The 27,267-nt window shown below is 42.4% G+C and overlaps 2 protein-coding genes across 3 annotated transcripts in view; both read right to left on the bottom strand.

The window, feature by feature from the left end:
* The window catches only part of gprc5ba (G protein-coupled receptor, class C, group 5, member Ba), a 16,791-nt gene extending 12,211 nt beyond the window's left edge, over window positions 1-4,580 (bottom strand). For both annotated transcript variants that reach the window (XM_005734679.1, XM_005734680.1), the window contains exon 1: window positions 3,736-4,580. The gene's annotated coding sequence lies outside the window, so the exon portion shown is untranslated. The remainder of the gene's footprint in view (window positions 1-3,735) is intronic.
* Window positions 4,581-15,319: 10,739 nt separating this feature from the next.
* On the bottom strand, window positions 15,320-22,265 carry proza (protein Z, vitamin K-dependent plasma glycoprotein a). Its single transcript, XM_005734678.1, has 9 exons — window positions 22,089-22,265; window positions 19,962-20,094; window positions 19,534-19,673; window positions 19,390-19,414; window positions 19,194-19,307; window positions 18,969-19,100; window positions 17,791-17,906; window positions 17,563-17,680; window positions 15,320-16,278 (listed from the first exon to the last, which is right to left on the bottom strand). Exons 2-9 carry the CDS (start codon window positions 20,038-20,040, stop codon window positions 15,746-15,748), a joined length of 1,257 nt encoding a protein of 418 aa, XP_005734735.1. The 5' UTR covers window positions 20,041-20,094; window positions 22,089-22,265; the 3' UTR covers window positions 15,320-15,745.
* Window positions 22,266-27,267: the final 5,002 nt, after the last annotated feature.

Below are 27,267 nucleotides of genomic sequence, written 5' to 3'. Positions count from 1 at the left end.
AAGAATGCAGCATGCAATTCCTTACAGCGCTGCTGTTAAAACGCAACAGGAATACAAGCATGAGAGCGCAAATGTGCAGCACTGCAGTCATTCAGATCTGCCCCAGGCTGGATAGGCAGGGATGGGGGTGGGAGGGGGATAGGGGTTGGGGGGTGGGGGGGGGTAAGAAACAAGCTGTCCTGTACAATTACAAGCTCCAACAATTATCAGACGTAGCTCACGAGCAGATGCTTTCTAATTACCCTTGTGATAATTGGGAGGATTATTACGATTTGACAACCCGCAGTAATTGTCATTTTTTGAGTCTTATGCCGAGAATTTGAATCTGAATGGGGATGAATCTGTGTCTGTACGAGGGCTTAAATGCATAGGTATACATCTGGAAACGCATGGATCCAGCTGTTGAGGTGAGCGGGTCAATTGCACGTCTTGTCCTGCCATCTGCTTGCTGGTGACACCGCTCAATGACGCCAGCATTATCCACCTTTTCTTATAACACTGCATACGTTTACATTATTAGCTGGGGTTATATATATAATATGAACCCAGGCCTGCAGTGGCTTCAGGAATGAAAGCCTGGTCTGAAAGAGCAACTCGTGTTTGTCCCTCTCCACTGATTCATCCTTATAGAATATTATGAAGGTTGCAATTAGATCCTTTCAGGGCCTTTTTTAAAAATAATGATAATGTTGTTTATATAAAAGTCTTTGCTACATAATAACTAGCTGACAAGCAAAAAAACCCCCCAAAAAACAAATAAAGTCAGGATAGTGCATTGACAAAAATCTATAAATTACTTAAAATACTGACCATTTGAATAACAGGTGTTTATTCCTGTAACTTTTTCAGTTATTAAATGAAGTACATTATAACCAGTTAATATAAGAGTTAGTTTTATTCTATTCTTTCTAAGGACCTAGTGCTGTAGTGTAAAAGTATATTAAGACTGTACATGGTCTACAGATGAAGACGTTCTGAGTGAGAGGGCTGGCTCGAACATCTTCTTCCTTCCAGTTTTCATCAACCAGTTTTAGAGGATCTGAGAGGGTTTTAAATTAAACTTGGCTTGGCTGGACTTGGTTTTATTTCCTATAGCGACGAGTCTTCTTTCTCTCTTGAGAACACTTTGACAAGATGACCAGAGACAACCTCTCTACCAGTGCATTTAACCAGAGTCACAGACATTCAATGATGAAAACCGCCAATATGTGGCCAATTTATATGCTGAGTCTCATGCACGAATATATATTTCTATACTTCCAAGTTTTGTACTTCCTGCAAGGCTGCTGAAATAAACAGACCTGAGATCCCAGCGACACAGCAGCAGACATCCTAGAGTTTCCTGTGCATGGATTGGAGACATCTACAGCAGCTTTGATCCTGCAAGTACAGCACGCTTTCTTCATTATTCCGACAAGATTTTTGTCGTAGCCGGTCAACTGTTACCCATTCATGACGCCATTTTTTTGATGAAGGTTTATCATAAACAAATGCGAGGGAATGGATTTGCTGGAAAGCATCCAACCTCCTACTTCACATAAAATAGCCAAAAGTGAATTCCATCATCTGATCTGACTGCGTTTGTCAACAGTCTTGTGACATTTGTGAGCTCGATCATAATCCAGCTGGTCGCAACATACAAAACAATGGAAATTTAAAGAGAAAAATGAGGGAAGTGATGTGTTATTGCACTGTGATGTACATGTGGGTGCTAAAACAGTGGGAAGAAGTTAGAAAGGCAAAGTTTAGGGAAAAAAAACCTTCAAAGACAACATATATAAACAGGTTTAGGAATAAAAAAAAACCTGAAAGAAGAGCCTGAAAAGACGTGATACATTTGCCACACCAAGCTCTTGGGTGCCATACTGAAGAATCTGACAGTGTAAGTATTCTCCCAAGACTCTTCAGACATCCCTGGCCACCCTAATTAGGCCTCATTACCATGTGACTGGACTCGCAGCGAGACCATATGCTAATTGACTTGGCAATTATGAGCGCCAGTGTTTATTCTCAACCCTTACTCCCCTCCCTTGACTATCTTGTCTCTCTCCCTCCGACAATAACAACAAGCGTGAGGTGACAGGTCAGATGTGAAGGCATGCCAAACCCCAAAGTGTACCCTGAAACTAGAGCCACGGACATCTGGTGTCACGTGTTCTGCTTCCATGTGACACGAATGAGCTGCATCCATTATAGATAACTTGATGGGACCCGGGGTGGAGATGAAGGAGGCTGGGGTTGGAGGGTGGGGGTGGTCACAGGGGCCCAGGGAGATCAGATTTGGTTAGAGAGCGTGATAGTGATCAGAGAGGCAAGAGGAAGAAGGAACAGCCGGATATGCGGAGGAAGAATTGGAGCGAGGCTCTTGCCTGGAGCGTGTGTGGGTGTGTGTGTGTGTGTGTGTGTATGTTGGAAAGGGTGGGAGGTGCATGATCACAAATACACATATAAAAGGAGAAGCAAGGAGTTCCCATGTAAGTGACAAAAATACCTCATTTTATACAGTCAGCTGCTTCATGTGTACATGAAGCTACACACACAAACACACATACACGTATACAATCATCTGAACACGGCACATATGGCGTCCTCCCAGAGGACAAACTGTAGCTTTATTTTCCCCAAGAGGATGCTAAGTAACTCATGAATTCACAGTCTGACAATAAACAGCTTCAGCCTGCTGAATATTGATTAATGATAGAAAACAAAGCACTCCAAAACAGGCCAGTGAGCTTACTCGGTACACAATCCTGCACTCAGAGCTCGCGTATCATCTATCTACTGATCAATAAGGAGGGTAATCCATAAACTGGCATCAGTTTCCATTCAAAGATCCTTTTTCTAATTGGGCTCAAGAGGTCATTTAAGTGTGATTTCTTGTCAAGTTAGACATCCTGGGCACTGTGTCCTGTCTGCAAGGCCAGCATGAGAGGTTCAAGTCTACTAAAAGGGACACCCCTGTGTTTTAGCTGGCCAAAGAAGCAGCTTAATGCAAACAGAAATTCAGAGAATGCCCTTTTCTTCTTTTCCTTTTTTCAGCATCCCCCTCTCTCTTAACAATACGACCACATGGGAGGATCCCTGGGGGCTTCCAGAAGAGTGTGTTTGTTTGAGGGACCAGAAGTAAGGCCATTGTTATCCTGGGGGGTGGGGGGAATGTGTGTGTGATTCCAAAAATAAAAGAATGACATCTAACCTCCGAACTAAAGCACGGCGGAGTGATTGACACTCCCAAAATATCCCAGTGTGTTGTGGGATGAAAATGGAGTCGCTGCCACTAAAAGAGAGCAGCGTTTCTATCCTCGTGAGAAAAAAACCTCAAATGTCTCACCAGTCGAACTGCTTCAGTCATTTTCTTTAGTTTTTACCTAATTTGCCTTAAGCTCGAGACAGTATGAGCTGAGCATCGTGCATGAATATACATTTCTGCAAAAATGCTCAACCCATGTTTGCCCTCTGCTCCCCACACCTGCATTTGGTGCATCGCCTTTTTTTCTACGGCTGTCAGTGATGCAACTTCCTTCTCAGCTGATAAACCCCCCTTTAAAAAAAATCGGCCTTAATACAGTACAGACGCAGGTGCATTCAAATAAACAGTGATTCCCTGTAGGGTATTCAGCCAAACAGCCCTCAGTAAATGTCGTGCGTACACATTTCCACAAGGATAACTCCCCCTGCCCCCCCTTTCCCCTTAAAAAATCAGTATCTGTAGGCGACATGGTGAGCAGCACGTACCTTGAACGACGTAAATTAAAGGTGTTCGAGGATGAAGACGGGTGCACAGTTGTCAGGTTTGATGGGAAACACAATAAAAATGTCACATTTCGTAATGAGCTCCGCTCGCTGGGTTTGCGTATTCTCTCTCCATCCACATGGACCCTTATGAGATAAGACCAGAGGATTCCTCCTGCTCCTGGTTCCACACCAGAGGTACCCGGTTATTCAGCCCGTGTCTGTTTTCCTCAGCGGCAGAATGTGCATGAATGGAAGTCCAAAAACAAGAGAGAGGATGAGACAAACCGGGTTTAAGGGTTGAAATATTTAAGAGATTCTTTATCGTTTTCCCTTTAAATCCTTTGTTCAGCAGTGCGCATATTTGACTTTGATTCGGCACCAACGTCGGAGTGTTCACAGACGGCCGGTCGGAATCCTGCGATGCCCATAACAATACGGATCCCCCTCTTCCAGTTACTGCGCTGATTATGCCGCTGAATGTCCGGGCTGACTCTCGCTGCTCCCCGCTGCACCTCTCCCGACTCAGCGCATCACCGAAGCTGCGCTCCGCATAACGTGCGTAATGATAATCCTTCTACGAGCACAGAGAAAGTGACAGCTCTCCACAGCCGCCACAGTCCCCGCCGTCTCTGTCCTCGTTCACTGTAACCGTGACAGATTAATTGATCACTGACACGTGCACGCTTTATTAGCTCGCTGCACGACGAGACTCGAGCGCATGCACGCGCACACTCCACTCCACCTAAGATCTCTGTCACTGTTTCAGCCTGTGAGCACAGATTGGACCCTCTACATGCAACTCTGTCACATCCAGCTGGTGCGGCACTGTTCCGAGCTCACAGAAAACACACCAATGCAACGTCAACTTATCCAATGCGTTTCCGACTGTGCCTTTCAGAATAAAGTTCTCAAGTTAATGTCCTCTATTCCAATAGAGGTAATAAATAGTAGTAATAAACACGCTTAATAACGTGGATGACGAATGAAATGGCATTTAGGTTGATGGCTATAGCTCGTTAGGTATCCCGGGTTATTGGGAGGTTGGGGGATTGCATGCCATAAAGTATCCTAGGGAAAGATATTTGAACCCTAAGTTGCTCTTCAATTTATTCATCAAAGCAGATTGAAATGTAAAAATGAGGCATGCTTTACGAAGTGCTCCGAGTGCTCCTTGTAGAGTAGAAAAGCCCTATATAACAACTACTTTTAAATCTCTCCGACTTCTGTTCTCGTGGACCGTTTTTTTGTGACTCTTATTTTTACTGTCACACGATCCACTTTCCGGGATTCCTTTTGTTATCTAGGGGATCTTGACGGTAACAAATTGTGGTGATTATTATTTCTCGCTCACATCACATGCTTGTTGTCTCAGCTGCTCCAGTCCATCTTCCAGGGAGGCTTGGACTGGTGGAACACCCCCACTGGCTCCCACCATCTCATCCTCGTCTTGGATTCCCTGTTTTATTAGTGTTGCAAGATGCGAGTCATGGGGAAGGATTTCCATTTTACAAACATCCCCCCCCCAAGCAGCCTAACACGTCTGACCAGGTGACGGTAATGCTTGCAGTGTGGAGCTGGTGCAAAATATCCGTTCACAGAGAAAGGTTTAGTTTTATTAGATTGCAGGTAATCCAGCAATTTAGGGGGCGGTGTTCATCTAAATTTTGGCTTCTGCATGTTAATGGTACTAAGCCAAATCCTGCTGCACCATGAAGAAGAAACTGGGAAGCAACAACCAGCAACACTCACATTTTATACATTTTCCATGGGACTGGCCTCTATCTGGTCTCTCTCCCCCTTTTCCCCGCTTTTCCTTTCACATGCACTCCGACTCATAAATACATGCAAAGTAAAATGACATGCAGGCTCTGGGCAGTAAGGAGGCGTATCACATGGAGTAGCAGCTGAGGATATGAGACTAATCTGACAGGTGCAGGCTGGGAGAGTGACAGCATGGGAAGAGGGGGTGGAGGAAGAGGAAGGGGGTCACAGCTCAAAACAGAAGGACTGAGAAGATTAACGGTCCTCTCACTCCGGTATCCGCAGACAACATCAATTTCATCTTTATTCTCATCGTTTTTATGGACAACTGCGAACAGGCAGGGAAATCGTTATATAATCACACCTAGTTAATCACAAGAAATGGATTTTAAAGAACATCCCGATGTGAATACCTTATCTGGTTAGAGTAATAGTCCAATTAAGAGGTTTATTACCATGTAATTCCTGAGTGTGGAGCTGGGATGGGTAATTAGGCCACCATTTTGAGCCGCAGAGTTCATAAACACAAAAGAGAGTGCTGAAAAGACTGATACCTCGGTCGTGTCAGCCTCAGAAATATGTGGAATGAAATCAACTTATCATCAACTCCGAAATTAAGTAGTTAACACGCTAGAAGTCTTTTATTTATTCAACACAAACGGCAGCTATTTAGATTTATTCTCACAGGGACTAATTATGTACGTGACTAATCTTCTGGCAACTTGTTGCCAAGCCAAAACCGGAGATCCCAAGGAATTCGTTAATTGTGGTAGGCTAAAAAGTCCAAGGGATAAACCTGTCTGTCACTCTAAAATTAAACATAGTTTCATTAGAGTACTGTAAGATAATCTGGGAACTGCTGAGAGTCTTTGGGAGCAACAGGAAGGCTATAAGGAGCGTAGGGAGGCACCTCCTGTTGTGTGCACTAAGATTATCATTAGATGATAGCTGATTGCGTTAGGGCGTTGCAGCTGAAAGGGTAACAGATAATAGGAATTGATTTGTATGATAAGTAGATAAATAAGAACATGAATACATGAATAACTTGAGCTTTTTATATAATATTAGTAAGTCCTAAGTAGTAGTTTCTGTTGACAATACTTTTTTAAAGATATAACACATTTTGGGGTCAGTTGGAAGGAAAGGCAGATATGAAATGTAAAAGTGAAGTCAGAGGTCAAATGTCACATGATACGGATGCACACTATGACACAATATTTAGAATCCCTGACAAATTTTAAAGATAAAATGCATTTTATGAAAGTTTGACCTAATTTGACCTTGAAGAAGAGGTCAGAGGTCATAAGTAACATGATATTTAGAATCCCAATATATCGTTCCCTGTATACTCATATATTCACAATACAAACAATAGCAGTAATAAACATAGTTTTAAATAGCTCTATATAGCATTATTGTCACATTCCCCTTCAGATCCAACTGTTGACCTTGAAGGAGAGGTCAGAGGTCAAATGTGACACAACATTTCAAACAAATTCAAACCAAAAACTAAATTTCCTGATTTTGGTCTATTTATTATATTTGTTATATGTAATAAACTCAAATTGCTGTGGTTTATATGTTGCTGATTTACTTATTTATCATCTTTTTTTCAGTTGAGGTGATAACCATAGCACCTAATTATAAGAGTTTAGGTTAATTCTTTTGCGTTATGTATGTAGGTCCTTGAATCTCTTTGAGTTTGTGATTGATGTTGTACAGTGAGTGCTTTGTGTGAGTAATTTGTCTTGACGTTATGTTGTGCAGGCTTTATAGTCGCTCTTTTTCAAACGCAGTCTCGATCTACAACTTGCTGAATAAATTAAGCAAAGACTGTAACAGAATAGGTGCAGTTACATCTACAGTGAGGCTCAGATGAAAGCACCCAGTGGAAAATTCCTGCTTAAGTATTCATAGAGGGTGACAAGGCAACTCTGGATCAGTGTGAGTCTCAATCATGCTCTGATATAACATTACTGACAGGCAGTTAGACTAACTTTGGCTCTGACTCTGAGTTATAATCCTCCTTGTGTCGGTCATAATTCCTATTGGTTTGCTCATTATATCGCATATACAGTATGTTACAGTGCCTGTATGCTGGTCAGAGATTGCTTTGCCTTGTCAAGGCCCCGCTGGGTTGCACACAATAAGCCTCACAGTGACAGCAGGGTGGCTGACATACAGAACATGTGTTGCATCTGTTTCCAGTGACGAGCGTCCGAATGAGAGTCCATGACCACACAGGATGTATTAACTATGGCAGGATGCAGGTGTCCAAAATTAGCGGGAAGAGTCTAATTTTAAAGAACACTTTGTTTCCAGCCTCACTTCCTATTTTAAACTGGCTGAAAAATATCAAACAGGGACAAAGGATGTGAAGTGTGCTAGGCGGGGTGTCTGGTGAGGAAAAAACCTTGGCTGAACTCTTACATTGTGTATATTTACAAATATCTATGAGGTTTTATTCAATAACTTCTAAACAGAAGGTGAAATGTTGAAGTTGATCTATATTGTGTCGTTTTGTTACAGTTTTGCTCCTCTGGTTTATCTGTATAACTACACCCAATCCTTGGAGTTGGCCTTGAATGCTTCTAACAAAAAATATACTCAAAAACATTAAAGGAACACCCTGAAAACACATCGGACCTTAGTAGGAAAAAAACCTTGCTGGATATCCGTACTGATATGGAATGAAAGGATGCCACATAGTTTGATAGATATAAAAGTTATCAACCTACAGAGGGCTGAATTTAAAGACAACAATGAAAATATAAGTGAAAAAAGGATGAGGCAGGCTAGTCTGTTTTGCCAAACTTTTATTGCAGCATGAGACCGGGTGTTATTATGCACCACGAGGAACCCAGGACCCACTGCACACCGGGTCCAAGGACTTCATCCTTCAAATGCCTGTTGCAGTCTGTGCATCACGACATGAATAAGCCTCCCCAGACCATCACCGACCAACCACAAAACTGATGTTACAGGCAACACAATGTTTCCTAGCTCCACGCTCTCGAGACTGTGCCGGGAAACACAGCAAACCTTCTGACAATGGCACTTAATCAATGTAGCATGGTGGAAGAGTTGGACTATCTGTGCAACCTCCAAATGCAATACTAGTGAAGAAACAGCCAGAAAGCACGAGCAGTGAGAAAATATCAGTGGCCTCCACCTGTAAAACTATTCTTGGTTTGGGCGTCGTGTCATTGTTGCTCCTCTAGTGCACCTGTTGCTAATTTCATTAACACAAAAGCAGCTGAAACTGATTAACAACCCCCTCTGCTTCTTAACTAACCAGATCAATATCCCAGAAGATTAGCTGACTTGATGCTATACTCTGATTAAAAAGTGTTCCTGTAATGTGTACGTTCAACAGAATGCCTGCTGTAGAAGCGTGGTTTTTGCACCTTGTAAAGACAGGTTTTTAACAGTTGGATTACATGACTCATATTCAACCAATACTTTGGAATAAATATTAAGATATCTCAGCCCCTCCTTTATTTATTTATTTTTTAAATACTGCTCTCATCATAGCCTTAACTTTAAGCAAATTGCAAACTACATCACCAAAGGTTGTACATTCTGCACATAATCCAGACCTATCTGTCCACCACATTGACATAAACCCTCCTTAAACCTGAGAGGTCATGGCCTTCTGAGGTAACCTTGCCCCGAAGAAAGAGGATTAATGGCAAAGATCATCTATATGTCAACTAGTCATGTCATCTTAAAACAATACAGTATATCAGGATACTCTGAACAAAGACACACACACCTCTTCTTATCTGACCTCTTCAAAGACCACAACAGGGACTTTTGTGTGCTCGTTTTCACCCAGTGAGCTTTGGAGATCTTTCTTTCAGCTCCTCGGGTTTCTCAGTGGCTTTATGGTTTAACCTTTGCAAGGTCAGGGTGAGGTCAGGGGAATAAAGGCAGCTCCAGGATTTACCTTTCCTCCTCTATCATCCACAGTCACTGCGCCCACATGCTGAAAGTGACATATTGTTTTTAAAGCCTGTTTCAAGGACTGGGTCTGGTTTCAGAAGACCTGCAACTACAGGAAGCCCACGGGAGTAGACAAAAGAAAAGCAAATATAGAAACGTTGCCGGTGCTGTCAAATTCATTAAGATCTTGTGTTAATTTGTTTGGTTTTTTGTAGGTGTGTCCTAAAGTTGATGATCTTTTATTATCAGAAATAACACAGAGTAGTAAAAAAGTAGAAAAAAATTAAGTAGTGCTCAAAAGAGGAAGGAGAGAATATAGCAGGAGGAGAAAACCGCCAGGACTTTAATCAGTGCTGTCAATGAATTTGCTGCACACAGGGACTAAAGGATGGTGGTCTGATGTTGTGAGTAGTTTACAGAATTGAACATTTTTACCTCTTATATGTTAAAAAATAATTCACATTGTAATGTATGTGTGTGATATGTGGTACAATGGAAAGTGTGCTTGTTTGGCATGTTGACCCATGCAGTCTGAAAACAATGAAAACAATACAAAACTTGCAACGCTGCCATCCTCCCCAGCTGTGCTCCATGTTTATCCCACATATCTGACAATGTTAGCAAAATGATAAGAACGGAAAAGTTTATTAATTGACTCTTAGTGTTTCTATTTAGTTTATGGTAGTTTACAGTTTATCTAGAGACTGTATATAAACGATGGATATTGTCATTATGGCATTACTCTATGTTGAAGCCTTCAGACAGCTGGGAAAAAAAGAACAAAAACTAAATAAATAAATAAATAAAACACTTACTGGAAAAAGCTGAACAGCAGACCTCTTGAATGTTTTTTAGTGCAACCGAATATAGTCAACAAAATTAAATCACACCCACTTGTCAATCAAGGCAATCACATCCTTAACTAGGCATATCTACAAGCCTAGATAAACTTGTAGCAGCTCCAAAATGTTAAAATGTAACCATAATTCAAATGTTGTGACTGGGATAATTAGTTCTAGTGACCAAAATCATTTAGTGTGCCGCTGAAAATACATGGATTGGATAAGAAGTTAACAAAAATGGATGGGTGCCTGGATAACTGGATGTATGTTAATTTCTGTTGTAAATATGACCATTTTTAACATGATTCTTTTAGTTTTGGATCCAGCCTCGTGTGGCCATTGCAGGAATTCCAGTTTTTGGCACTTTCCCTTTAATCCCAATAACACTGCTTGTTTTGGCTCACTGTGACTGTTAGTTAAATTAGATTTTGAGGAATATTTCAGTAATTTGTTGACAGCTCTGTAGTTTTTATGAACTGTCGAAGGTTCCTTACACATATTTGGGAGATCCAGTATATGTAACTATATAATTGTAGCATTTCTTCTGTTCAGCATATGTTAGCATGCGAGCATGATGGTAAACATAGTAAGCATTATACCCTCATTATAGTCACTGTGAACACGCTGATGTATTTAGCACAAACAGCCTCACAGAAGCACTAGCGTGGCTGTAGACAAACAGCTGAGCTGATATCAGGGAGACTGCTGCAGAGTTATATAAAAGTCTACAGCCTGTCTCATATTTTCTCTTTCAAACACTTCTTTCAGCCCTAGCTGTAACCTCTCGAGGTCTCATGTTACCCCCACTCTTCTGCACAATTACCCAATGAAGTAGAAGCTACTGTGTTTGGCGTGCGGATGAGTTTGCATAGGGGTAGGTTAGGGGCGGGGTTGGGTGGAGGGGGAAAGCTTTTGTTTTTCTTTTCCTTTTTTTCACCCAATCTGACTGGAGAGCTCTCCGTATGTGTGAAGTCCTGAAGTGAGAAAAGATTGGGGACATGGATTTTGGGGTGGGGGATTATTGGACGAGATCACAGGGATGCCTTTACAGATTGCATGCAAAGCCCATCAGATTTTAACACAGTCAATCTGCCTTCAGTGTGCAGACATAATGCTAACCCCCCATGTGTGGATCAGACACCACACAGACAGATAATCCTTCCTAAAGTCTGTCATTTGATGTCGACCCCCCATCCCCAAAAAGGCATCCATGTGTTATGCATACTTACATACATGTTCTTGCACACACAAGCAAGGATTTGGGGTCACAGCATGCAAATGCTCTTTGGGTTTGGGGGTGTTACTGATTTAGTACCTTGGCCAGATGCAAACACACACCACTGACACAGTGTAGTCTGAATAACAGTGCACAGCAAACCTGTCCAATAAAAGTAACATTTGATTTGTGTAGAGTAAAAGCTTCCCTAAGTAATAACAACCCTGTTAATGTTTCATTCATATCTAATATACTTTAAGTCCATCAATCCATCAGCACAATAGCAGTCATCTCTTCTGTATCAACACAGCAAATCTCTTCATCTGCTGCTCTTCATCTTTGCGTCCTTCTCCATTTCTGCACCTCAGCACTTTACTTCTCAAACATCTTCCTCCCTCTCAGCATTCCCATCACGTCCTCGTCTCCCCATTTGCTCAGATTTGAGGTTTTATTCTCGGGGTAAGATGCAGTGACTGTTTGATATGTAACTGATACATTTCACAGTTCTGCAGCTCAGAGGAGAGCTGCACTCCTTAGCCTACACCTTGCTCGGTGTGGGTTTTTGAACGGCTCTGTGAGCTCGATCACATAAACGGAACTGTCAGAACGAGAGAGCGGGACCAGACTCAGGAAGGAAGGAGCTCTGCTCACATGAATCTCCGCTGGACGGCCCAGCAAAAGGAGCGCTGCCATTTTTGGGAGCAAGGAGCCATCTCCTAGGTGAGTGCCATAGCAACAGCCAACGTGGGCCCCAGCTTTCCGAGCTGTCCTTTTCAAGCTTCCAATCAAAAGTGGCAGGCCAGGTTTTTGTTGTTATGTGGCGTCTCCTACCCTCTCTCTTGGCCATTCTTCTGCCTCTCCTTTTCTCTGCCTCTGTGACATGGGCCTGGCCTTGTTCACCAGGGAGGCTGTGAGAAGACTGTAGAGGGAGAGGCTCTGTGGGAAAATGTTGCCAGACAACACAGGGGTATGTGACAGCGAGGGTAAGCTAATATTGTCTAAGTGGGGGGAATGGGGTATATTAGACGTTTAGATTGTCAGATTGTCAATAGTCCGCTACTGTGGTATGTAAATTATGCAAACTGCAAATTTAACGCTTTAACTCACACCCCAAAGCATCATATTTAAACACAAACCAACATGCCTGTAAATTAGTTTACGTGTAAAATAACTGCCCTGATTCCCTCAAGTCTGTCAGCTTCAAGAGTTTGTACTTGTTCTCAAACATACTTTTAATTTTGCCCCACGGTCCCATTAAATATTTTACCTTAGAGAAATTAATTTTCTAAACATCCTGCTATTTTGTGGGAAGATCACGTCTTGAAATCTCACTACTTTCTGAGCTTTTGATTTTGCTTGTCAGGTTGTTTTTCATACAGTTAATGTGACTTATGCATTTTTAATTTATTTGCAGATGGTGGAAGATGGTGACTCTGTGTGTGGACTGGGAGCTGTTTTAGCAGTATAATATGTTGCACTTCACTCCTCCCTTCCCGAGGAGCTTCTACCCTGAGGATGGCACAGTAGTGCATTAAAAAGCTAATCTGGTTGTTTGCATGTTGTTTGCAGAGCATGCATGTTTTTGTGCCCTTCCCATGCTTGGTTTCACTCCAAGGGACTTTTGGATTCCTAACTAAAGTCCAAAGGCAAGCTGATTCTAAATGGGCAGTGGTCCACCAGCCAGCAATGCTAGTCCATCACAGGCTGACAGACAACCATACACACAGCTCTGTGGTTGTCTGTCAGCCTGTGATGGACAAGCAACCTGACCACGTGTGCGCCTTGTTTTCCCCTGCTACAAACACAGACAGGTAATGATTCCTCTTTATAAGAATGAGATACTTTCAGCTCTCCTCTTGTCTCCTAGGTCAACATGGGTTTTTACACCAGATCCCCTTCATGATGCAACCCCAACAGAGATTTGCATCTCCAGCTGGAGTCGATCCAGAGACCTTTTGGTTGTCGAGCGAATGTGTAAATCATCCCTCATAACGAAACTAAAAGTCTTGATCTGACGTCATAAGAAAGAAAGAAAGTGTACTTTATTGATCCCCGTGGGGAAATTCCTCTCTGCATTTTAACCCATTCACTCAGTGAAGCAGTGGGCAGCCATTGGGCGCCCGGGGAGCAGTGTGTAGGGACGGTACCTTGCTCAGGGGTACCTCAGGGTAGCTGTTCAGGGGAATCGAACCCCCGACCTTCCGATCATGGGGCCACCACTCTACCTACTGAGCTATCCCTGCCTTCAATAAAAAAACAGAATGGCTCTTAAGGGGTGTTGCTGTTCCCCAAAAGAGGGAGATACTAATCATATCTCATAGCTCTCCATTCATCATATTCTGCAATGTAAAGTAATTCAGGCTGCAGTGGTTGTTATTTTGAGCGTTTCTGTATTGCCAACTTTAATGTTTAAAAAACAGAAAAGGTGTTGGGCTGAAAGCTTGTATACCGCAAGAAGCCACTTGCACACCTGCTCTTCATCAGACCATGAAGACGATGACCCTGATGACACTTTGGCTTCTAACCAAATGGCCACATACCCCCATCAGCCAGAGTGGGTAGTGCTAATGAGCAAATACTATGCTAATATGCTGAATTAACATGTCAGTCTTGGTTCTACATGATAAACAGCATGCTGTTACCGTGTTAGCATGCTGATGTAAAGATGTGTTCAAAGCACAGCATCACAGAGCTTCAATATGAAACGTGGTGGAAATGTGGTTGGTGTGGGAGAATTATATTTTAAGTATTAGTTCGTAATTTTAGATTCTTTGCTGTTGTTGATGTATTACAGAGTAATGGGCAAAAGTCTTGAGCCACCTGTCATTTCTTTATATTTTACTTCCAAGGAGCCATGCAACAATCCTCCAGGCTTTCTGAAGGTCTTCCAAAGTTTTTCTTTGGACATTAGCTGCTTTTTTACAGATTTTCAGTACACTTGTTGTACCTGCTAATTTTCAGAGGAGTGTTTCTTAACACTGACCTAGGAGTTGTCCAAGCATGAACAGGACCTGAGAGATGGATCTGGCCCATCAGTTGGTCTCAATGCAAGGATGGCTCTCCAGCAGCGATACTTAGGAAAGGGAAGTGGGGAGAACTGGACTGTAAATGAGTGGCAACAAGTCTTATGGTGTGATTAATCCAAATTAGACATTTTTGGTAAATTTGAACAATAGGAAGTCAGGACAGAGATAGAACAGTGAGTATCTACAGCCATCTGTAAAACATGGGAGACTCTGTCATAGTTTGGAACTGCATTTGTTGGAGATTTTGTCAAAATTGATGGAATTATGAACACAGAAAAGTACGATCATGCATCCATCTGGAAAGTATCTGATTGGGAACAACTTCATTTTTCAACATGACAATGACCCCAAATACACTGCCAATGCTGTAAAAAGCATAACTGGATGGAAAAAACATACACTGAAACACTATCAGTCATGGATTGGCTTCCACAGAACCTGGACCTCAACATTACTGCTATCTTCTTGACAGATAGAGGAACAAAAGGCATCCAACATCCAAAGAAGAGCTTTGAATGTTCTTCAAGAAACCTGGAGACCTATTCCTGAACACTCCTTAAAGAAATTAGAAGAAACAGCCTAAGAGAGTTCAGACTGTGCTGAAGAATAATAAAGAAACAGGGATCAGCCCAAGACTTTTGCACAGTCCTGTATATTCATTTGACATTAATAGTAATGCCCACGTTCTCGTGTTTGATGATCTCCCACAAACTATGGCACATCTCAAGCTTACCTTTATATGTAAAGTTCTGAAATAATTATAACCTCTTATAACCACAATGACAGAGCTGACAGTAGGTGTAGTGTTACACTTTATTACATTCATACAACAGTGATGAGTAATAGTCTTATAAGGTGCATGTCAACGAGTACAGCGCTCAGAGGTTATTAAAACGGTACGTCCACATCACAAAACACATGCTGAATAATTCACACATCTCTCACCGTTTCTGCTGTAGTTGTAGGATACATGTAATGAAAGCTTCTGTCTTTAACCAGAGAGCCACCTTGTGGATAAACGAGACACACCAAAGAGGAACGGAGATGACAGCATATATGTTATGTTAGTTATTTAAATTTTTTAAATACACAAGGACAAGGATAAAGAAGAGACTAAGTTAGAAGGAGGAAAATATTCAGTTTCCCTGTTTTATTATTTATTAACCTGTATTATCCTATTCCATGATCAATAACCTCAGTGTGCTCTCTGACTACCGCTCCTAACGTGAACCTATTCTTTGCCGCAGCCAGCCGAGGTGGCGCGACACCTTCTGGAAGATGTATCCTTTGCTGCAGTCGGCCCCTGTTGGCTGACTCACCACACCAGTGAGGAAGAACACGTCCCTGTACAGGGTGAGCAGGGGGCTGCCGGAGCTCATGGTGCAGCCGGCGTTCTCACGAGGTGCAGTGCAGCCCATCTTGTTGGTCATCAAGTTTCCGTGAGTTTCCAGACACATGGGAAGCTTGTTGTACACCAGGGTGTTAAGAGTGAGCGAGCCCTGGAAAGCAGACCCCTGCTGTGGTTCCTTCCAGCCAGTGACCACCGTTGTGTAGTCACCTGCCATCAAAACGCTCTCAGCAAAGTCTCGTTCTGGCAGACAGGCAGCAATCATGTGTCTTTTAAAGATGATGCGGTCGCGGAGCTCAATCACAGCCAGGTCGTTTTCAGGGCGACCTTCCACATAGCGCGGGTGGACATGAATCACTTTAACATACAGCGTCTGTTGGTCAGTATTACTGCTGCTGTCTTTACCTGTGCAGGAGATAAAGAAGGGCGATGATGTTAAAAGTTCTAAAAATCGAAAAACCGGCATGCAGCACAAGATTTACTGCACTTCTGTGCTCGAGTTCAGTGCAGAGCTGTTGCAATAATTATATTAATAGCTTGATTATTATTATTATTATTATTATAATTATTAGATTATAATTAATTTATTACATTTTAAAACAGCAAAAGAAACCATATTTAAATAAACACTAATTTGCTGATGTAATATTCATGATTTATAAAGTGACAATTTTGGAAACTTCTTTTTCTGATCTATTTATTCTGTAATTTTATTTAACAACGATTATAAAATGGTAGAATTTTTCAATTTGTGGATTTGTGTTTATTTAGGTAAATGCTATTTGACAGACAATGTGAGCTAAATAAATGTCGGTCTTTGATAATAAAACAGTTTTTACTGTTTTTACTGTGAGTGTTTGTGCTGATATGCTGTGTTTGGTTTTCACCAAACACAATGCTGTGCATTCTGGCCAGTTATCTCCACCTTTATCTTATTAGTCTGTTTCCAGAAGTCTTGTGCTTTCTTCAGATATAAACCTAAACTGTGCTGCGTCTGCTGACTGAAAAGACTTTTCACTTAAATATTTATATTTTAAGGCACATGCTGGCTTCTATACACTGTGCTGACATGTATGTGTTTTCATGCCATTAAAAAATGATAATATATCATCACAGGTGGACATGTAACATAAACCAAGAAAGAGACAAATTTGTTCTGAATCTGAAAGGAAAGCTTGGATAGGTCCCTCCACACACAGTAACATCTATGGTACTGTTATTATTTATCCTCCTGAGAACCGAGGGGAAAATTAATCGCCGGATTTAATTTTTTTGTGATGTCCTTCCTCTTTGGAGCTGAAAGAGGTCACCCAAACACATGAGATATCAATGGAAAGCCCAAGATGTCCTCTATTTAACACATCAGGATTTAGTAGGATAGCTTAAATGAGTCTGAAGATATAAAGACAGAAAACAAATGTCCATTACAGAGGACATAAATTAATTGGCTGGTTCTCAGGAGGATATGTTATTGAGTTCCTTCATACAGGATGGAAATCATTACAAATGCAAACACCCCCCTTTTGAATCTATACTTAAACATTTTGTATACATATTATGTACATTTTTTTTAATTATTTTAGATTACATTTTTGGGGGGCAATGGAAAACTAATTGTGTATTATAAAATGTACAATACATATCAATCACTACCTACTTGCAGTGTTTGTATAATCTTTGTTTACTCACCAACAACCACCTGGAAGGATGGGTATTTTTGGGCACACTGAGCTGTAGTCAGGACAAAGTTCTCCTTCAGTATGACTCCGCTACAGAAACCTGCAGACTCTGAACTCACCAGAACAGCCTGCAAACAGCACGACAGTTAAGACCCTGCATCTCTTTTTCATACCTTTAAGAAACGCACACTCATACACTGAAATCATTGTGTCTTTATGTTAACAAGTGTCCTCCTACCTGCCACGGACATTCTGATGACAAACAGGCAATTCCTTCAGGGTTGCTGGTGCTGATTCTGGACAATTTGCCTTGCAACTGTTGTAGACGGAACGCCTTACCGCAGGGGTACTCGACTGACAGAAGGAGATGATTATGATTATTTCTTTGACTACATTATTTTTGAAGTACGACGGGCATATCTAGCAATAGCTTTTGTACCCTGGTGTAACCTCATTTTTATGCAGTGTAAAAATGGTCACAGAATTTCTAAACACAGCCAAGTGGTGGAGGGTGGCCTCCACCACTTGGCCTTTGGTGGCCTCAGCATCACCTCTCTTCTGGCTTCATTAGTAGGTGACATGCATCTCGCACTGGGGCAGTTAGCAGCCAAGTGTGAAGCAGCAAAAATGACAGATAGCACCTCCTAGTCTGAGGCCACGATTCCCACTTCAGGTCAGGGAAAAACTGGTACCTGAGAGAGGGAGTTCAAATATGTCAGGGTCTTGTTCATAAGGGTGGAGCGGGGAGACTGACAGATGCATTGGTGCAGTTTCAGCAGTGAAAGTAAAATGAGTATATCTGAAGAGAGAGCGAAGTGTCACAGTTAAGTGTTGATTGATTTACATTCTCGCCCTCACACACGGCCACAAAATCTTTGTAGTCACAGAAAGAATGAGATTTTGGATGCAAAGAATGGAAAAGAGATTCCTCGGCAGGGTGGCTGGGTTCTCCCTTAGAGACAGCAAGAGGAGCTCTGTCATTCAGGAGGGCCACAGAGTGGAGCCACTACCACTCCACATCGAGGAGTCCTTAGTATATCTACTGTGGTGCTTCCTAGGTGAAGTATTTCTGTTATTTCCTACAAAGAGGAACACGATTATTTATTATATATATCTCAGCTGGCCTTAGTGATCTTTGAAGAGCTGCAGGAGGTGGCTCACTGAGTGGGTCTGTGCATTTATGCTTAGACTGCTTTTATTGCAGACCCACATAAGTGGCAGAAGATGGATGGATAACCTTTATGTATTGTTTTGATGTACTGCCAAAGGTTTTCCACCACCCACAATCACTGGCAACTAGTAATCTGCCATGTTATTCAGTAAATAATAGACACAGGCATAAAACACGGATTTTTTTTTTCAAACTCGAACAAAGAACATGCAGAAAAAAGCAATTTCAATACATGACAGACGTACCTTGAGGCACACACTGTTTCTTGTCTGTGTTGAGCTTCCACCCGCGGGCGCAGGAGCATTCGTAGGATATGTAGCCTGGTTTACAGAACTGAGAGCAGCCCTGGTCCTTTTCCAGAGTGCACAGAGTCTCGTCTGCATTGTGAAAACAAAGTGGAAAGCTTGCAGAACTTGAAAAGCAAATCAAAAATGATTTTCACGTACGAAATCCTGCCGTCTCCTTCTCACCTTTCTCGCAGAGGGCTCCAGTGAAACCCGACTTACAGACACAATCAAAGCCTCCAACGCTGTCTGAACACATGGCTCCATTCTTGCAGGGCTTCTCTGCGCACTGATCTCCATCTGAACACGGAGAAGTTAATAAGCTGTAATGCAGTGCTAATGCATAGGCAGTAATGGACAATCCTTTTAATAATGCACTTACCAACGTAGACTGACCAGAAGATATCCTGGAGAAGAAATAACACGGCATAAGTAAACATCTGGAGCTGCACAGTGGCTTTCTCTTTACAAACAGAGGCGCAAAGGAGGTTTGAGGAAATGAGGAGGGGATTAACAGTGGGCTCACCGTGCGGTATGTGTCTTGGAAGAACTTTCTGGCCTCCTCGTAGCTGCACACCTTCTCCATGCAAGCCTGCTCCAGAGTGGAAGGTGTATTTCTCTTCTGACGGGAGATTAAGGAGGTTGCCTGCTCCTTGTCCAAAAAAACTGAGGGGACACACAAGGTCTCAGATATCATAGCATCAAAGACTCAATATAGCTTAGAAGTACTAAACAGACCATTAACCATTAACTTATTATAAGCCAAATAAGCAGCATCTCACTGACCCAGCGCCAAGACGTCTGCTCCATAAAACGACTGACCTGACTTTCTTAGCACTGAATCCCTCTGACATGTTATTTGCTGTCTGCTCTCACAAACCTGACCTTTAAATCTTTGCTTTTTATTAAAACTGACCGCTGTGGAGTCCCCTGGCTCCATGCTGCCCTCCTTACCTGTCTCAGGGGCGTGAATGGCCACCGATGCCCCAGCCAGCAGACACAGCAGCGCAGCAGGTGTGGTCACGAAGTGCATGGTGTCACTGAAGTGTATCCCAGCTCTGAGGCAGTGTCAGTGATGCAGGGACCGCTGTACAGTAAGACACAGAGACAAGCAGAGTTTTTGATGCATGAGGATTTCTGGGAAAAGACATTAAGCAGTAGAAGGACATGCAGCAGAGAAAGACGTAGGCACTGTTTAATGTTTTAGAAGGCCGCAGTCAGTTAGAAAGAATGAAAATCGCTGCCTGGGTGTTATGAAGCTGTAGTTCACTCAGTTATTGCGCAGTAGTGGCCGCAGCTGGCTCACTGGTTCTTTATGAAGTTAAGCACTTCATTTGGGGAGCTCTCTGAAGCGAGCATACAACAGCACTACCAGCCTGCTAGAGAAACTGGTTAGAGATATAACGTGTAAGAACCAGTGTACCTCGCTTCTCCTTCCTTTCACTGTGACAGAGAAGCTATTGCATATAGTTAAATTATTCAGCTACTATTATTATTGAGTCATCATATTAATTATTATTGATTGGATATCCATTATATGACAATGTATTTCAAATCTGGTTAAAGAACATTTACATCTGCAGTCACGGAGCTGTGTGTGGAACTAACTATCTGTTTATGCTTTTTTGTTCTGTTCTTTTGTTTCCTGTTAGATGTTTTATTTTGTATGTGCTTTTAAGTTTATGCTTTTTTTATTATAGTTATTTATTTTTTTAAAAGAAGCTCTGAGCATGGACCACATATGGCCAGCATCTAACTTACCAGATGCTATATAAAGTATATGTGTTGTACGATTAAAGAAATGGATGAATAAAAACCTTTTTATTTAGGGTCTGATCTTTACAATTGGGAAAACAGTTGGGTGATGATGCATTAATAAAAAATAAATACCGGTACATATCTTATTTTGTAAAGTCTCACAGCCAGGCACAACCATCTCCAGGGTTTATAGAGTATAGTCCAAGAAAGAGAAAACATCTGGTGAGCAGGTCTCTGGGAGAAAATGCCTCGTTGATGCCAGAGGTCAGAGGAGAATGGTCAGCCTGCTTCAAGCTGATAGGAATGCAGCAGTGACTCATAACTACTTGTTATCAAGGTATGCAGAAAAGTATCTCTGAAGTATCTGATTGGGCACATCTGCAGAAGACTATGCGGTTTGTCACTCCTGTTGGCTAAGAACAGGAAGCTGAGGCTACAGTTTGTCCATCACAAACATTGCCTGGTTGTTCGAGTCTGGATTCTTCTGCGACATTCAGACGGTTGTGTGAGAATTTGCCAGAAACAACATGAAAGCATGGATCCCTCCTGCTTTGTATCAAAGTTTACAGCTACTGCTGGTCGTGCCATGGTGTTAGGAATATTTTATAGGCATACTTTGGGCCCACAAGTACAAACCCAGCATCATTTAAACACCACAGTCTACTTAAGTATTGTTGCTTCTCATCCCTTTATGTCCACGGGGTAGATGGCACGGGGTGCCCATCTCTAACGATGGCTGCTTCCAGCAGGATAACAAACCACGTCACGAAGCTCTGATCACCTCAAACTGGTTTCTTGAACATGACAATGAGTACTCACTGTACTCTGATGGCCTCCACAATAATCTCAATCCAATAGAGCACCTTTGGGATGTGGTGGAAGAGGCGACTCACATCATGTATGTGCATTTGACAAATGTGCAGCAAATGCGTGATGCTATCATGTCAACATGTTGAATCTATGCCACGAAGAATCAAAGCAGCTCTGGAGACAAACGTGGGCCCAACCCATGAAATGCACTTAAAAACAAACATCTGCCTCTGCCCAACATAAACAACAATATGCTTTCGGTAGCACGTTAATGGCTCTATTAGTACAGTCTTGGCTTTTTATGCTTCTTTCTAGAGGTACATGGTTGGTATTGCAACAAATACGGACATAAAGCAGCATCTACGCCTTTTAGTAAACAGGATGCTGGGCACCTACATGATGCTACACTGTAGCAGAGTCACTGTTTTCATGGCGGGGTGTCTCAGCAGGCCTGAAGGAGAAATTCTACGAACATTAACAACAACCACAGCAGCAGTGCTGCTCCGTACTTACCGCCCCGGACTGAATGGAGGAGCCGGCCCGGCTGATGCTCCTTCGCCTCGGTTGTTCTGAGACACGCAGCGGCCTCGCAGACGGATCGGGCCTGTCGATCCAAAATAACGAGTCCTGATTACATCCGCGCCTGCCCACTCCTTCCCTGATTCCCTCACTGTTTACAGCTTGTACCGAGTCTGATGACTGCAAACAACCACCAGAGGGCGCTGTGAGACAAGACAGAGCCTGGGTGTGCGGATAGATAGCAATGAAGTTGAAGAATAAAACCATCAAAAACTACACCAGAATCACAGGCGACTAAGATGACAATACAGGCCTGAAGTTTAAAAAAAATAAAATAAGGGAGAAGAAAGACAAAGTGAGAGTGAATAGTGCCGATGAACTTAAAACACATGCCTGTTAATAAATGAGATACTGAACAGAATATAAGAAATACCAAGAATTTTTCTTTAAAGGCTTTATTTCAGACACGTTTCACTGCCATCAAGATATTATGAGTGACATAATCTTTGGGGCTCGACTACCTAAACAGCAACGTCGAGTGGTGAAGTTAAGACAACAAAGAACTGCAAAAGTGAAGTGGAGCGTCTGTGTCTTAGACAGTCTCCACCTGACATCAGGCAATGATAGTAATGAAAGGATCCAATAGAAATGCTTGAGAAGACACCAACAGCAGCACACATACACACTCTGATGAGGTCCATTTTGAATGACTCAAAGTAGTGGAGCTGAAGCCTAGCAGGCTCCAGCTGCCTGTGTTGGGCCATCTGTCAATCAAAAGAACCACACAATGGATGTTTTTCTTTTTTTGTTTGGTTTTTGAGTGACTGATACCAGAAGCTAAATAACAAGACAGATTTGCTCTTTCTTTTTTGTGCTTGGCTGATATTTTGGGAATATTATTTAATAAGTGACTGTGAGAGGTAAGATTGACAGGTGGATTGGGGCAGATCTGTTGTAGTCAAGCTACATTCCTATGACCCTCTTCTATAGACACGAGCTCTGGGTAGTGACCGATAGAATGAGGTTGTGGATATATGTGGCCAAGATGAGTTTCCTTTGAAGGGTGGCTGGGTTCTCCCTTAGAGATAGGAGGAGGTCAGCCGATCGAGAGGGACTCGGGGTACAGCCGCTGCTCCTCCATATTGAAAGCAGCAAGTTGAGGTGTTTCAGACGTCTGAAAAGGATGCCTTGTGCACGCCTTTTCCTGATTGACTCCTCAGCAGGATGTGAAGCAAAAAAGTAAACCACCTGCTTCAAACCAAAGTGATAGATTAGAGGAGTTTAGTATTTCTAATACATAGAACTAATTAAAACATATGTGTTACTGAATTATTTATAGGAATTTGTAGATATGTAAGTCTTTGTTCTGTGATGTTTCTTTGATTGAACTGCTGTCAGCTTATATCCATGCTAAACGGAAAGTATAAAGGAAACCTGAGAGCTATTGCAGAATCCCTTTGATACTGACTAAAAACAAAAGGGAGAGTTTTCCCATCATTACTGCTGTCACGGCCCATATTTCTCTCAGCGGTATGATCAGAATGAGGATGTCCTCTAATGTCTGCACACTTGAGCAAACATAACTGGGTCCAATCTGCTGTGATCAATAGGAGAAGTCCAACTGCAAACAAACACACATCAGCTCAGACAACATCAAACAGCCCTGGTCGAGATTGGGGCGCTACAGAAGGGTCTGATCAGGAGGATCAGACAGAAACTGTTGAGGAGCCGATTTCAAAGAGGCTGAGAATATTTTTTTAGGTAAAGCACACAATTAAACCCAATCTTTTATGCTTGATCGCTGCAGCAAATTACAACGGCAGAAGGACTTGAAAGGCATTCCTTTAATTCACGAAGAGTTATGAGCCTGCGTTTAGAGCTGTTGCATATTTAATGGTAAACTTTGTGATTAGCGATAGTTGGTGAAGATGATCAAACACACTCACGCACACAGGCAGTGGTGGTAGTTGCTGAAACTAGGTCATCAAGGCTACATTTTACAGAGCCAAAATCCTTCCTCAGTGGCCTTATTTCAATGCGATTGTTTGTGAGAGCAGTGTAATTTACAGACAGGGCCGTGGGGCTTTAGTCTCAGCTGCAGCAGTGTTAAATGTCTCCATTTCCCAAGTCTAATAACAGAAGTATTATAAGAGCCTGCTCAGACCAGCTGGTCCCTGGTGCTGGGCAGGGGCAGAAGCTGGACCACTTAGACCAGGGAGACTCACCCAGGGGTGGCGAGAGCGAACGCAGAGCCTGCCTGGGCGTGCCGAGCTGCAGCTAGATGTGCAAATGATTCTGATAATTTCCCTGGCGTGTCTGGTGTCCGGTGTCCGGGGAAATTGCTAAAGACACGCATGCATAGTATACACACTGTATATGGGATGTGCAGCGTACACCAGATGTGTTACTGGTGTGTTACGTGCGAGCATGCAGGTGTGCTCAGTGCTGTATGCGCTGGCTTAGAAAGAGGAGTAGAGGAAAACTTGCTCAGTCATCCATCCATCTCTTTCCTTTTGTTATGTTTTATTCAGCATCACTCTTGTGTTGTCTCTCACCCTCCCACTCTCTTTCGCTCTTGCTCCCAATTCTTTCCCACTCCTCTTATTATTTTTGAGTGCTGACTCTAAATTGGAGGGTAGCAGGAAAGAAAGGGTGGCACAGCGCTCACGTGTAACCTCGCTGACCCACTCCTCTTCACATCTATGGCCCAATTTTACAGGCACACTAAACAAACGGCTCATCGCACAAGGCATCTATAATTAATGTCACCTGATACTTGACAACTTTGTGATGAATTTAACAGCCTGGTTGTTAAATCCACCGGACTCCCTGTCTGGAGTCTCTCCCTCTCTCGCTTTCTGGCTTCTCTTCTTTGCTTTAAAGCTGTGCTAGCAACATGTCGATTTGCCTGCTGTTCCACCACTTTGATCCAGACTCAAATGACTTAACATATTATTCTAAATAGGCTTCCCCAGACATGTTTACACCTGCTGTTCAAACCTGGTTACAAAGCATGGTTGTTTACAATATTAAAAAAGTAACACTAAAACCTGGATCTCCTCCCTCGTCAGTTCGTTAGACCAGAGAAAGGATGCTTCTGAATTTATCGACCCTCAGACTTTTCTTTCAGTCTGTCCAACCATACATGTCAGATTTTAACTTTAAGCAGTGCCTGCTAATAAGCATGGGGTACAATAGCATGCAGATTTAGAACTGGATAAGTTAAAGTTTAGCCTCACAAAGTCTGCATGTAGCCTTGAATATCTCCATTTAGCCCAAGATGGCAAATTATTATTTTTCATGTCATTTATACATACGTATTATACAAACAGCTGTAGATGGGTGATATTCAGAAAAAAGCATTGGGACACCTACACATTACAGCTACAGGAGCTGCTCAGCCATAGGAACTAATGCCATGTAGCTCCCCATGCTCAGATTTTGTGCTGATGTTAATGTCAGAGGAGGTTTGGAGCTCTGCAAGTATAGAGTCAGTCGATGGCTGGTGACGTATACGAACTGCACGACCCCGCTCTGTAACTTTATGTGATCAGGCACTTTGTGGCGGAGTTGCTGGGACTCTTAAACATTTCCACTTTGCAATAATACCACTTACCACCGATGGTGGAATACCTGCAGGGAAGAAATTAAACAAACTGACTTGAGGAAATGGTAGCATCTCATTTCAGTATCACCTTCAAATTCAGTGAGGTCTTAGAACGACCCCTTCTTTCACACACGTTTATAAAGGCAGACTGCATGGCTAGGTGCATGATTTTACACACATAACGGGACTGAAAACACCTGAATTCCAATATTAAATGGCGTGGCCCAATACTTTTGTCTCTATAATGTACAGTCATGGTAAAAGGAAAGTACACCCTCTGTCATTTCTAAGTGTTTACATATCAGGACATAATGAAAAATATCTAGATCTTAAAATTAGATAAATGCAACCTGAGATGAGCACAACAAATTACATATTCTTCCTTAAATATTTGCAATGGTATGGAAGCTTGTTCCCATGGCTGGATGATTGGTCTTATTCACCATTTATGCACCATATAGTGTATGTCAGCATATCACTATGAGACACACAGTCTTAGAGCTTCTGGTTCAGAGCTGGTGCTCTTTTGAAGTAGGACAAAACTGTCTCTGTAGGGATGCTTTCTTAGCTTGTTTGGCACTGTACTTAACATTAGCCAGCTTCTCACAACAGATGACAGATGCTCCACAGAGAAAGCGATCAAATGCCAATAATACTGCACGATACTTTCTTTGCAGTTGCACATTTAAGTATCTGGTATTTCATGTATTGTTAACAGAAAACCAAAAGGCACACCTGAACTGGCCTGGCCTCACACCATTTATAAACCAGTAGACACTCTTTAAGCCTCTGAGCCGGATCATTGGCACCTTTTCTGAAATTTTAGGCTTGTTGCAAAGAATAAAACAAATAAGATAGCTGTTAACATCAGCACAGCACTTGAATTAGCATTTTTATTTCTGTGGTGTTTGCACTGAACACAAATCACCAACCATTTCTTTAGCAACAACCTGCGTTTGTTTTTTTGTGCATCCGGTGCTCGTTTCGGTGATGACCTGGCAGCATGGGGTCCTGAAACACTGCGTGTAATGATGATGTAATGAGTTAATAACACACGTGCCCTGTAACGACCTGCACAAACCTATCCTACCACTGAACTCATCCACGTGCGTCACCGCAGGGCATAATGGGGTCGGGCTGAAGTTCAACCGCGTTCCATAACTGACGTGTATAACAGCCGTCGTCTGTCCTGGTTTGGTTTTGAAAAATATCACTGCATTACACATCAAAAAATACCCTCACACGTACACAGGACAGTATCTGATGTCCTATATTAAATCTAACTGCAAACAACAACCCACATGCACAACACAATCCCGCCTGGATCAAAGCACCACAAGATTACATGTAATCGAGTTTGCGTGACAAGGACCAATGATGATGTTGTATTAAGTACTGGAAAGCAGGCCAGCTCTAACCCTGTGGGGGTTTTTCACAGCTATGCTACCTACTCTTGAAGGATATCTTCCGTTTCCCCCCACATCTCTCTGTGATTAATTCACGTCATCTGGCTATATTTTATTTAACACTCAATCGTGGAGCTCCCCTCCTTGCATGCCTTGCAGC

This window comes from Pundamilia nyererei, unplaced genomic scaffold (assembly GCF_000239375.1).
Source record: "Pundamilia nyererei isolate P.nyererei 1_Seehausen unplaced genomic scaffold, PunNye1.0 scaffold00059, whole genome shotgun sequence".
Lineage (NCBI taxonomy): Eukaryota > Metazoa > Chordata > Actinopteri > Cichliformes > Cichlidae > Pundamilia > Pundamilia nyererei.
Note: the sequence above shows the minus strand (reverse complement) of the source record. Positions and strands in the feature narration are given on the sequence as shown.

Excerpts from the sequence above, each read along its gene's own strand:
- proza (XM_005734678.1), bottom strand. The coding sequence starts at position 20,040 with ATGCACTTCGTGACCACACCTGCTGCGCTGCTGTGTCTGCTGGCTGGG. Across the intron at positions 19,415-19,533 it reads TCCAAGACACATACCGCACG|GATATCTTCTGGTCAGTCTA; the intron begins GTGAGCCCACTG and ends TTTCTTCTCCAG. Across the intron at positions 16,279-17,562 it reads ATCCTTCCAGGTGGTTGTTG|GTAAAGACAGCAGCAGTAAT; the intron begins GTGAGTAAACAA and ends TCTCCTGCACAG.